This window comes from Onychomys torridus, chromosome 1 (assembly GCF_903995425.1).
Source record: "Onychomys torridus chromosome 1, mOncTor1.1, whole genome shotgun sequence".
NCBI classification, from domain to species: Eukaryota; Metazoa; Chordata; class Mammalia; order Rodentia; family Cricetidae; genus Onychomys; species Onychomys torridus.
The window spans coordinates 80,697,788-80,710,728 of NC_050443.1; the positions used below are offsets into that span (position 1 = coordinate 80,697,788).

Below are 12,941 nucleotides of genomic sequence, written 5' to 3' on the forward strand. Positions count from 1 at the left end.
GTCTGTCTGGCCTGCCGCATCTTGTTAGCAGCACTCTGGGAGTCATGGAGGTGATGCTGGGAGACGTGGGTGGAGGTCCAGTCAAGGATTCAGTGCCAGACTGGGGGGAGTTGCTTGCACACCAGACGCAAATTCTTGGGCTTTTCAGCATCTCTGGACTTTGAATGTCTACTCCGGAGCATTACTACTACTTCAGGTGGATGTTCTGATCCCCTTTTACAGATAGGGAAACTGAGGTTTAGGAAGGGCTGAGGCAGTTTCCTAGAGGGACCTCAGGATGAGTAGAACTATCTTCAACTCTATGCCTTGGGAGGCCAAAAGGCAAGATGTTCTCAGACTTGAGAAAAAGCAGAGGTGCCCAGGGGACAAGCAGGGCACAAGCAGGTGGGGCCACCTGGAGGAGAAAGCTACCTGTGGGCTTGCTGGGGCTGGTGGGAGGGCAGGCTGGGGAGAAGGGGAGAAGGCCTGGTAGGCCTCAGCCCTTGGCCTTCTTGTCTCTGCAGCCGGCCAGGACCCCCTTGCACAGGAGCCAGAACCCCCAGGGAGTAGAGCCCACGGACTGGAGGTGAGAGCTCAGGGGAGGGAAGAGCGGGTGGGCTTTGGGGGAGGGTGCAGGATTCGGAGGCTGGAGCTGCATCCCAGGCCCACCCCTTCCAGCCTGAGGGCGCACACACCAAGACCCCTCTTCTCGCTCTGTGCCGAGCCTGGAGGGCGCCCTGTCCTCAGTTCACCTGAAAGCCATCTCAGACTCCTATCTGGCTGTCCACATTCTTTGGATCCTGCCCCTTGCTGAGTTCCTCTCCCAGCTCCATTCCTGCACTGGCCATCTCCCTGACACCCACTGGCTGCCTGCTTCCAATTGTTCTTATCTTCCCTCTGATGGCCAGAAGGATCTTTCTAACACCCAAATCTGAACTTGTCATTCTACTCACAAATCCTCCATGTTCCCGTCCTCTCGACCCTCCCTCCGAAGCTCCAGCCTACCACGACCTCCCTCAGCCATTCTCGCCTCACCAAGCACCTGCTGCTGCCATCCTAAGCACATCCGGGCTCTGCAGTAGCCTCCCTCTTCCAAGATGGCCTCCTCCCACTCTCCATCAACTCCAGCCCCAGCCGCCTCACGTTCCCTCCTCTGAGCTCTCCCACCTGGCCGTTGGGTGCTAGGGCACTCCGTTGTCTCTTGCCCACTGTGTGTGCCATAGGACCCCATTTTCTTCATCCAATGGTTCTGTATGTGTGTCTGGCTTGTTCCCCTGCGCTGTGAGTTCCTTAAGCTTGGGGGCCATGTTTCTCTCATTCCTACCTCTACTGATGGGAGGGCTGACAGCCTTTGGGGTGCCTTGAATTAACCTTCCATGTTCAACGAATAACAAAAATGGCATGAACTGTGGGTACTGAAGATTGACACAGAGTGGTGTGTGTGTGTGTGTGTGTGTGTGTGTGTGTGTGTGTGTGTGTGTGTGTGTACACACATACACACGCATGTTTGTGTACGTGCATGCACGTGTGCTGGTTCATTGGTCTGTCAGTGTGCCCAAGTGACCTGAGAGGAGGTTCCTGCCTGTGTCAGCCTCCTTGGTGCCAAGCACTTTGGGCACATGGCCTCGTTTAACTTTTAGCATAACCCCGGACTGCTGTGTTTGGGGGAAGCCAAGACTCAGAGCAGGTGCTGGGGGTGGGTCAGGGCAGAGCTGGGGCTAGATGCCTCCCTGCCCATTCATTAAGATGAGAAAGAGATGTCCACAGGGTCTGGGGCTCAACATGGCTTTCCTACCGCAGCCTGAGGCCTGGGCTGAGAATGTCCCTTGCAGGGGGACTGGGTCCTGGTGCTCGGAACTGGCCAAAGGAAGAGGGAGGACAGGAGTCATTATTAATTTATTTATTGCCATGGCATTCCCCACGGGTGGGAGCTCCCCCCAGAGCTGGGACAGATGGTGTTCCTGGGAGCCGGCAGTATCTCAGCAGCCTCGGCCACCCGCCAGGAGAGACGCATTTGTCACCCACCCAGGAAGCCATGAGGGGAGGGATTTGGAGAAGCTGAGACCCTCGAGGGTTGCGGGGGCTGAGGGAGCCTGGCTCTAGGTTCTGTGTCTCTGTGTGCAGACTCTGTGCCTCAGCCATTGTTCCTGTCTGCAAATTCACATACCATCCCTTCCGTATTCCATCAGCCCCTTTCTTTCCATGAGGCCTCCCTGGATCAAGCCCTCTGTGGCCTCTCTGCCTTTTTTTGTGTTTGGGTCCTGCTGCCTTCTCTGATGAAAGAGTCTAGTCTGGGACTGTCCTAGCTCTGTTCTGCCCACCACCCATCTCAAAGGATGGTCATCATCCTCTTTGCCTTGTGGGAGGACCTGCTCTGAGTCTGGGTCTGTGGCTTCCCAGTGTGGGACCATGGGCCTGCCATGTAGCCATCTTGAACCCATCTTCCTCACCTGAAAGTGGAGGGAAGATCTCCCAATGGATGTAGTTCAGGTTGGTAGAGTGTTTGCTTAGCGAGAACCAGACCTCTATCCTCAGCTCTGTGTGAATCAGGCATGGTGCTGCATGCCTTTAATCTCAGGATTTAGGAGTTAGAAGCAGGAGGATCCCAAGTTGAACATCAATCAGCGTCAGATTCATATCCAGTTCAAGGTCAGCTTGGGATACATAACACTTTTCTTAAACAAAACAAACAACATAAACAAGCAAGCAACAACAAAAAGCCCACATAAACAAAAAAAGGCTGTTACTGGTTCAGAGGCACTGTTATTAGCATCAGCATCCAGAGCAGCCAGGAGAAGCTGCAGGGCACATGTGAGGACCTGGCCCAGGCCTGTGCCACAGCAGCTGTGCCTGCCCTCCACCACACACACAAGACAGTGCACGCGGTAGAGATGGGATGAGGCTTGTCGTTCTGTGGGCATGGGACATTCTTCTGGCACTGGCTTGATGGCAGCAATGGGGCCACGCTGTCAGCACACCTCCCCACCCAGTAGGCACCGTCTCAGCACACTCTTTAGGGGATGACATCCTGGCCCTTGGCCAGCTGGAGGGCGATGGGGCTGGTTAGCTAATCCTGGGATCCAGGCCCTGGCATCATCACACTCAGTGGGAACAGTTAAAGTTGGTGAGCTGAGCACACCAAGTTGATACCTCTGAGCTGGGACCAGGGACCAGGTGGGGTCCTGGGAGCTCCAGCTGGGATGAAGGCTGGAACAGAGGTTGAGACAGCTGCAGGTGTGGGACAACCGCACAGGTGCCTATACCAAGCACTCCATCCATTGCACGGTCCATCCGTTGCACCTCTGTGGCTGTTTTTGGAGGAATTAAAGACCACACCCCTTGGCACGGCACTGAGAACTCATGCTCACTGGGTTCTCTCTCACCCACTCCTTGCTCTCGGATAGTCAGTGCTTCAGTCTAGAGACTTTGCTCAATCCTCAGCACACTCCAGCTCTTCCAGGCTCCCGTGTGCTGGCTCATACTGACCCCTCCAGGTTAGATAGCACCTCCTCTGTGAAGTTTCCCACTTCAGGTGGACTCAGTCTCCTCCCCTCCCTAGGCACTCACAGCGTTCAGTCCCCCAGTTCAGTTGTACCACTGGGCAGTCGCTACATCACACAGTTATTGAGTTGTATATCTCCTCTCAAGTGACTGCCGACATCTGCCTCTCTTTCATCGCTCGGGTTGATTGGGGGCCTAACATACAGTAGGTGCTTAATAAAGACTACTTGAGTGAATGAGCATTCCTGGGCCTAGGGTTGGAGTCCTAAGAAAGAGGCTCAGTTAGTAGATTAGGGGAGTCATGGAGACTCCTGGGAGGTGGCCATGGAGCTGTGAAGGATGGAGAGAGTCAAGGCCAGAGATCAGCTGGGCTGTCGGAATCCATGTCATCTGCTCCTGACAGAACCAACGAGGGGGACGGGGACCAGGAACTCCCAGGTAGAAGAGTCTGAAACTCAGCCCCAAGGCGGAGCCCCGAGGAGTAGGAAGGTGTGGTTTAAGAGCTATGAGCAAGATGGAGGCTCCAGTGGTGGACGAGGGGCCCACATGCTGGTTAACAATGCGCAGAGCTGGGAGCTGTGCAAAGCAAGATTGTTGCTCTGGAGGGAAAAGGCTTGAGTGAGCACAGGCGGGCAATGAGGAGGGCACCACACGTCAGAAGGACACAGGTCCTGGGTAAAGAGCGCTGGGGTGAGGCTGGAAGGGCCACAGTGGCGGCTGTTTTCCAAGCCTCGCCGAACATTCCTTATCAAGTGTGCCCATTGCCAGCTGTTCTGCTTCCTCCTGCGTTTTCACATCAGGCAAGTGGCCTCGGTGCTGCCCTGTGGCCCCTGAGGGAGCTGCTGCCAACAAGTCGGCTGTAGCATCTGGCATCCGCGGGGGCCCTGAGGCCCTGCCATCTGTCTGTGCCCACCTGTCAGGCCGCACAGGCCTGGGGCATGTAGGGCCTTGGGACTACAGAAGAGATTTCAGCTGTCACCCTAGGCCGTCTCTCTGTCTGCCCATCCATCTGTCCACACCCTGACTGAGAGAACAGTGGGAATGGCATCACAGGCAGGTCAGAAAAATGTAGTCAGAAGAGAGAGGTGCCAGAGAAGATACAAGCTGGAAGGAGACCAGGCTGCAGGCTTGGGGAGAGATCCAGCCTCCTTGAGAACCAGGAGTCAGCTCAGAAAAACATCAGGGGCTAGCCGAGAGATGCACAGCAGGTCCGCGGTGGTGTTGGGACAGATGCTGAGGGCCCAGGCGTGAGCGTGAGAGGTGAACGCCCACTCCTTGTCCTGCTTGGCCCTTGGCTGTAAACACTCAGAGAACAAGTTCCGTTTCCCGGGAAATATTTATCTCAAACCGTGTGGGGAGCGTGTGTGTTGGTCTCCTCGTGTCCTTCCTGCAGGTTGGCCTGGGCAAGAGGTGAGGGGCCTTGGCAGCCATAAGGGACAATCTGTAGGGCCACAGGAAGAGCCAGGAAGGAGGGGGTGTACCCTGAGTTCCCTGATTGGAGCCTGAGTCAGAACCATACTGGCCTGGGAGGGAGGGACCTGTTTTTTTCAAATTCCACAGAGTGACCTCTGCTCTCTCATCCTGTCTTCGTCCTGTCAGTCCTGGCTCTGCCAGGTTCCCGTCTCAGAGACATTTTGCTCCTGTCTGGTTCCCAGTTCCCCAACTCTAAGCCTTTTCCTTCTGGTCCTTCGTATTTCCCAGCTCTCAGAGGCTTCCTTAGGGGTGACTTCCTCTGGGACAGCTTTTCTAACTCTCTGACCTTCTGACCCCTTGTCCTCCACCCTCCTTCTCCTTCCTCTGTTAGGCTTCCAGACTGAGGCCTGCTGCTCCCATCCAAAGTCGGTCAGACGATGTTTGTCGTCAACTGCCAGGAGTCTCACTAGGAAGCGGGGGCTGGGCCCTTGATCAAAGGGCAAGGCCCAGTGAGTATCTCCTGTATCCCTCTCATGGGACCAGCCCAAGCCCAGGCACTTCAACAATTTGAGTATATTGAGAGGAGACCATGAAAAGCCCCATGAGCCCACACAGAATCAGCAGGGAGGCAGAGGAGCCCAGAGTTCTTGCTGACTGGCTTCAGGTTGTGTATCCCAGACAGGGCCCAGGCCCCACTGGACCCTGACGACAGGAAACCCCTGAAGGACCGCCTAGGCATCAGCTGAGGCCTCCGGGCAGGACAACAGGAAAAGGTGTTGACATGAGGCAGCAGCTCTGTGACTATGCCCACAAAGGGGTGGGTGTGGGTGCTGCCGCGGTTGACACTGAGACACTGATTGTAAGACAATGGGTGTTCTACAGGGTGTGTGATGTTGGGCCTGTGACATGCGATACCAAGTGTGTGATAGTCATTATGGGATACGTTGTGGAGCGTGAGTGAGTTATTGAATATGTGACCTGGTTGTGTGATACTAAGTGTGTGAGACAGTAGGTACATGGTGTGTGACTCTGAGGTTAGTGATGGGTACATAGCAGGTATGATGTCATGAGAATCAGATCCATAAACCCGGGGAAGTGACACTGTGTGGTAACAGGTGTGTTCCTGAGCTTGTGGCTCGTATGTCTTGACAGTGAACTGTGAGACCCAGTGTGTGCCCCAAGGATATGATACAGTGCAGCTGAGTGTGTGAACAAGGATGTGATAGGAAGTGTCATGGAGTGTGTGAAAATGGTTATGATGCGCACACCCCTCAGTCTGACACTGCACATGTGATGCGTAATGGTCACGACAAAGTGACAAGTGGACACGCAATGCTGAGTGTGACCGTGTTGTCAGAAGACGGCCATGACTTGAGGCAGGGGAGTACCACAGTACAAAAGACGGTGGGAAAGATGGCTCTGCGTGCTGAGCGTGGCATAGTGAGTTGAGCGGCGTGGCAGGGAGGTAGGCAGGCCTGATGGAAGCTCCTGAGACGTGAACAAGCCTTTGTGAGGGCCGGGAGGTTGAAACAATTGGACTTGTTAATGACAGAAAGTGAGAAAGAAGGCAGAGCCTGGGCCATCTGTGGGCAGAAGAGGCTCTAAGAACCACTCAAGGGGACAGGGGAGAGAGCTTGGCTGGGAAGGTGCTTGCCCAGGACCGGGCTGTGCGTGTAATCCTCCCACGTTAAAAAAAATAAAAAGGGCCGTGTACAACAACAGCCTGAACTTGTAATCCTAGTCCTGGGAGGCAGAGACAGGAGAAACCCTGGGCCTTGCAGACCAGACTGCCAGGCTGAACCAGGGCCACGTTCAGTGAGAGAGCCTGTGGACAAAGCTAATGCTGGTGGTGGATGAAGACACCTGGGATTAACCTCTGGCTTTGTAAGCATGCGCGCACACGCACACGCGCGCGCGCACACACACACACACACACACACACACCCCAGTGACAAGTGGGGCTAGACGCCATGGCAACATGGTGATCTGGAAGCAGACATGAGCAATGACACACATAGCTATGCAGAGGGATGGGGTGGCTAGATGGAGGGCAGGGTCAAGGAAGATGAACCTCCTTTTACCGTGGAACATTTTATTTTATTCTATTTTATCGAGACAGGGTAACCTGGAACTCACAGAGATCCACCTGTCTCTGCCTCCCGAGTGCTGGGATGACCTGTATTCACCACCACACCTGGCTCCAAATAAAAATACTTTAAGCACAATAACACCACAAAGAGGAATATAACAAACTGCCATATCACCCAGATTCAACAGCTGTCAGGATTTGGTCACGTGTAGCTCACATTTGGTCAGGTGTAGCTCACATTTGGTCACGTGTAGCTCACCTTTAATTAATCACGTGTAGCTCACCTTTAATTAATCACGTGTAGTTCACATTTAGTCACATTAACTGTACAGTTCCTTTTCACTTTTGTTTTCAATTTTCTTTGGTTAAATTGGGAAGCTATTCAATTGTGGGAAAATATACACAGCAGCATTTTCTGTCCTCCCCCACCTGCCCCTACCCCTGGCCCCCACTCCCTGCTCCCGTCCCACTGCTCTCCCCCCCCTCTCCCCCCCACTCCTTCGTCTCTAGGGGCCTCGTGTAATTGGAATCATGCAGTATTTGTCTTTTGAGGACTGGCTTTTTATGTCACTGAACATACTGTCCTAGGAGTTCATTCATGTTGTAGCATGTGGCCGGGCTTTCCTCCTCTTTTGGCCAAGTGATATTCCAGTGGACTTGTTTTTGCTTATCTGTCCATTCGTGGTCACACGTGTTAGCTGCACCGTTTAGCTGTGGTGAATATTGTGCCTACAGACATGGATGTATAAAGATCTCTTCAAGGCCCTGCTCTCAACGATCTTGGGTATATATCAATAATCACTCTTGCTGGACCATATGGTAATTTGGTCTTTCCTTTTTTTTTTTTAGATTTTTAAAAAACTACTTTTTATTTAGTGTGTGTGCACGTGTACAGTTGCTTATGTGTGTGTTTATACCATGGCACGAATGTGGAGGTAGAGTCAGTTCTCTCCTCCGCCGTGTGGATGAGAGGAATCAAATTCAGGGTTGGTGACATGCACCTTTACCACCAAGTCATCGGGCAGGCCTGTTTGTTTGGAGACAGTGTTTTGCCATGTACCCCAGAGTGGCCTTGAACTCATGATCTTCTTGCCTCTGCCATGGAGTCCTGGAGTCATAGTAGATGTAACCAGCTTGTTAAATAAGAAACACAGAACCGATTGCAGAGTTAAAAACCACGAGGTCAGAGCAAGAGCGGAGAACCTTACCCTTCACTGCGTCTGCTGTCCTTCCTCTCCGCAAGCCACAGGTGTGCAGCAGCATGCTTGGCGGTGTTATTGTTTGCTGTGGAAGTGGCCGTCCTGTGTCTCACAGCTTCCACGTTGTTATCTATGCCCCACAGTGTAGAAGAGTTTCCCTCTCTCCACACCTTAGCCAGCCCCTACTGTTTGCTGGATTTCGTAGACAACAGCCTTCCTAATGGCTGTGACATGGCCTCTCGCTGTGGTTTTGATTTTCTTTTCTAAATGGTCAGAGAGAACGTCTTTCCACATGACCGTTTGTGTGTCTTCTCTGAGAAAATGTCTACTCCAGTCCTTTGCTCATACTTTAGATTGGATTGCTTGCTTTCTGTTGCTGTTAGGCCATAGGAGGAGTTCTTTATATATAAAACCTTCATTAGACACAAGCTTTGCGAGTATTTCCCCCTCATTCTGTGGGTCATTTTGCTGAAATGTTTTTATTTGATTTCATTTAACTTCGCAGGTAAGTTCCTTATGGCATTGTCTTAGTTTGTACTGACTCCCCTCTCTCAACCCTTCCACTTCCTTCTCTCCTGATCCTCTCATCCCCTCTTAAACCCTTCCACCAGTATTCCACCTGCTACTTTCAAGTCGCTTTGATCCCTTCATTTATTTATTTTGGAGGCTGAGAGGTGCGGGGTGGCATCAATATGTGTCATAGAACCAGCCTGGAAGCTTCACCTGGTACTGCAAGAGGGTGAGACAGTGGCCTGATGTGACGTGTGACACCGAGAATGTGAGACACCCTGAGTGAAGGTGATAGCAATGAATCACTGTGTCACAGTCAGTGTAGACACTGGAGCGACCCTGTGTCCCTGAGTACGTGGGGCCCGCTGGGAGAAGGTGACGGTGATTGTGTCCTTGTGTGCTGTCTTGGTGTGGCACAGAGCATGACACTGTAGAGTAGGAGGGACTGAAGATGTTTTGTGAGTTACTTGCAGACCGTGAGAGGAAGGATGAACATTGTAGTATGGACAAGAGAAATTCTCAACTGGGCTAGAAATGGTGTCTCTGAGCTGGTGTGAAGAGTCCTTTCTGCTCTCTACACCCAGGGAGGATTTTCAGGGGCAGGGCTGCCTCACCCTAGTAGAAGACTTTGGAGGCTGGTCAAGCCGACCAAGAGCAGTGCCCTAGGCTCTGACTGAAGCTCGTCATTTTATTCATTAAGCCTCAGTTTCCTCAAGGACCACAGAAGGCTGTTGGTGGAATTCTAGGAAGCAGTCTCCCAGGCTGGGTGAGGGTTCTGTCTCTTGAGGTACTTCCCCCTCAACCGTGGAACAGCAGGCATCTGGCTGATGGACAGGAGCACCTGTAAGAGATGTGCTCTCCTGCCCTCAAGCCCTCTTTCCTCTCCCTGCTCACTCTCTCCTGTCCCTGGCTCAGCCTTGTGGTGATATCCCTGCTTGTTCCTGCATTCCTTCCTCCCAGCCCCTGCTGGACTCACCAGCCCATCAGCCTCCAGCACAGGTTCTTAAGGCCTCATTCAATTAAGACCGACGCAATCTGCTCATGGGGGAAAAATAAAACAAAACCCAACAACCCATAATTTGGTTAATCACACCAGTAGGGGATCTGGGCTTGATAGGGAAGTGGGGAAGGGTAGCAGGCTGAGGACATAAGTCTCCACTGCCTGTCCCCTGATTCTAACCATTCCCTCAGGTTCTTTTAGGAGCCGATGGGGTCCAAAGCTTGGGTTACCCCACATCCCACTAGAGGCTCCCCTGTTCTCCCTGGTTGAATCCCCACCTGACTCCAGACCTATTTCTTAGTGCAACCAAGAGTTGGGTTGGGGGTGTCTCAGAGCCCCCAGATTGGGTTAGCTGAGCCCAGCATCTCATCTGCAGTCTGCGTTCCTCGAGTCTCCTGAGCCTTGGAGAGGGGGGCTCAAGGAAAGGTCAAGGGGTAGAGTCTTAGAAGTCAGGAAAGGGTGGGTTGTTCTGTAAGCCTCATCTGAAATGTGACATTCTAGTTCCAGAGTCCCAGTCCCTCTAGTCTCAGGCTGTCCTGGAGGGAGGACAGGAAGGGACTTGCCATTGCTTGTTATCTACAAGGTCTCTTAACCTGCATATTATCTCTTGGACAAGGACTCCAGAGCAGCTGAATGACACTGAAATTGGGCCTTCTCTCTGCCCCGAGACTTGTGTCTCATGGCAGAAGACTGAGGTCACTTCTTTCTCAACTTTCCCAAAGATGGTCCTAGGTACCTGTAGTCAGCTTAGGTAAAACATGGCTGTTTCTCGCTCTGGGGAAGGTACTATTTGCAGAACAGACCACTGAGACTGGGTTAGATTTCTTGAAAGATTTGTTGAGTATGTGTGGCATGTGCTGGAACAGAGGTGGGTCCTGATCTCAGGAAGGTGATGGAGGAGGTGAACTGTGCTTGGTGAGAAGAATCTGTCTCAAGATGCCAACACTCAACTACAGACTCATTTGCTCATTTAGACACAAGACCAGCCACCAAGGCCATTCATGATCTCCCACACAGCCACACACTCACTGCATACACCAGACTCATGTCAGCCTCAATGACCTTATTCATCCATGCCTGGACACAGGTGATGAAGGCCACCCATAAATACAGATGGCCACATGGGTACAGAAGATTAATAGATATATGCACTTTACTCCTCCACAGGCTTCCATGGAAGTACGGACCACATACTTTCACACAGATGCTTCTCTCTCATGACCCAAGGGACATATTCAGCTGTGGTCATGTGATGGTCCTTAGGGACACACCATTATGGATAGCATGTGGTTAGGTCACCAGTAAAGTGAGAGCTCCCAGCTCCCCACAGAGTGAGAAAAAAAAAGCCAATTCTGATGAATGTACCCAGTTTCGCAATGAGAAAAGCCTCTCAAGTGCTATTAAAAATTTCCTTTGCAAAATAAAATTTGTTTTGAATCACACAGAAGGTCTGAGGTTCTGGGAGGAGGGCATTTTTCTCTCAGAGATCCCTGGCTCATAATTACCCAGCCCTGGTGTGTGTGTGACTGTACGAGCATGTGTGTGCATGAGTACATGCATGTCCTGGCCCCAGCTCCCAGGCCCTGAAGATATTAGAAGGGAGAGTGGGAGAAATTCTGCAGAATCCGGATGTTTGTTCTCTGGCTTCTGGGTCCTCCAAAGGCAAATAAATAGCTTTGGATGCCAGCCTGCCTGCCGGGTGGGGCTGGCGAGTGCGTGAAGAGCCTGCTTCTGTCCCTGGAGCCCTACCAGCTGGGCTCCTGTGCATCAACGTGCAGTGACGGAGGTCCTGGCCAGTTTCTGCTGCGCCTCTCTCTGGGGATTGATTCTTGCAGCTGAAAAATGGAGGTAGGGGGAAGGTGAGACTGGATGAGCTTCTCTTGGAGGCTGAGACAGACAGTGAAGCTTGGGACCTAGTACAAGTGAGAAAAGGCTGGGGGACACATGGGGGGGGCAATGAGAGTACAGAATCAAGACACGGGGCCTCAGAGCCTGCAAGGTCTCCCTACCAATACTCCGATTCACTGGAAGATATGCTAGGTCCCTCGGGCCTAGGTCTGCCCCACTATATATGGGGGAGCAGGGAGAGAGGAAGGGGTGAGAGCCAGGGAATGGGGCTGGGGTTCCTGGAGGACCAGACCAGGGCTGGGCCTGAAAGGACAGAAGAGAAAAGAGGATGCTGGGGTGCAGCAAATGGGGAACCAAGATGACAGTGGGGGAGGTGTAAAGAGGGTCGTGGGTAGATGGCAACTGTTGAGCTGAGGCCTGAGTTTGAAGAGACTCAAATGACAGTATCCTCTGATCCCTTTGCCCCTCTGGAGGTGGCCACAGGAACTTTGCCAACGGCTCCTCATAGCCTAGGAACTCAGAGCCCATGGGGATCTGAGGAACCAGGGTAACTCCACAGGGGGTTCCCGTGGGTCACACTTATGCTTTAGCAGAGCACTGCACAGGGCCAGGGAGCCCAGAGAGGAATACATCCCAAAGGCAGGGGGCATGCCTGAGATGAACCCTATCCAGATGATTCCTTACCCCAGCCCCCAGTAAAGAAGGGCTATTTTTAGGAATAATAAAAGTGCTCACACATTCCAGCAGGGGCAGGGAGAGGGAGAGGAGGGGCAGGAGCCAGCACAGAGTGTGTGTGGGCGAGGGGGGGAGCCTCTCTTCCCCCGTTCTCTGGTTATGCCTTCAAGGGTTTCCCTAGGAGGAGGGGGTCATCCATGGCTGGTCCTGCCCTCCAGTCCTGTCTCTACGGCCCCCTCCTAGCTCTCACGTGTTTCCCTGTCTCTGGATTGATCTCTCTCCCTGTCTCTCTCATACTCCCATTCTCCTGGGATTTGGGGAACAGCTGGGATGGGCTAAGTTGTGAGGATGAAGCCAAATACAGTCACAGGAGAAAGCAGTGTGAGGCTGTGGGATCGACAGACACCAGAGAGACACAGCAAGACAGGCAGACACAGAGATCCCTGGGGAGGTACTGGGATGGCTGGAGACAGAGTCAGGACCAACCCCCAGGCAGATACCACAGGGCAGCCAGTTCTTTGCCTGGTCCCAGAAGAGCCTAACATTAGACCCCTGGTCAGCTTTTCCTTCCTGCCTTCTGCAGGCCATTCATCACCCTATGTCAAGCTAGCGCTACTTAGCATTTATCATCTATTGTGGGCACAGCAGGGAAGAGGAAGATGGAAGAGTGGACACAAGAGACTCCACCCAGGCCTAGAGAGACACCCAGTCCCATTCCACATTGGAG

General features: G+C 52.7%; 1 protein-coding gene across 4 annotated transcripts in view; it reads left to right on the forward strand.

Moving 5' to 3' along the window:
• Positions 1 to 12,941, forward strand: part of Pde2a (phosphodiesterase 2A) — a 65,118-nt gene that overhangs the window by 10,552 nt on the left and 41,625 nt on the right. For 2 of the 4 annotated variants that reach the window (XM_036188154.1, XM_036188146.1), the window contains one exon: positions 504 to 565. The exons of the other annotated variants lie outside the window; for them this stretch is intronic. In XM_036188154.1, coding sequence (XP_036044047.1) covers positions 504 to 565 — 62 coding nt within the window. The remainder of the gene's footprint in view (positions 1 to 503; positions 566 to 12,941) is intronic. 4 annotated transcript variants of the gene reach the window in all.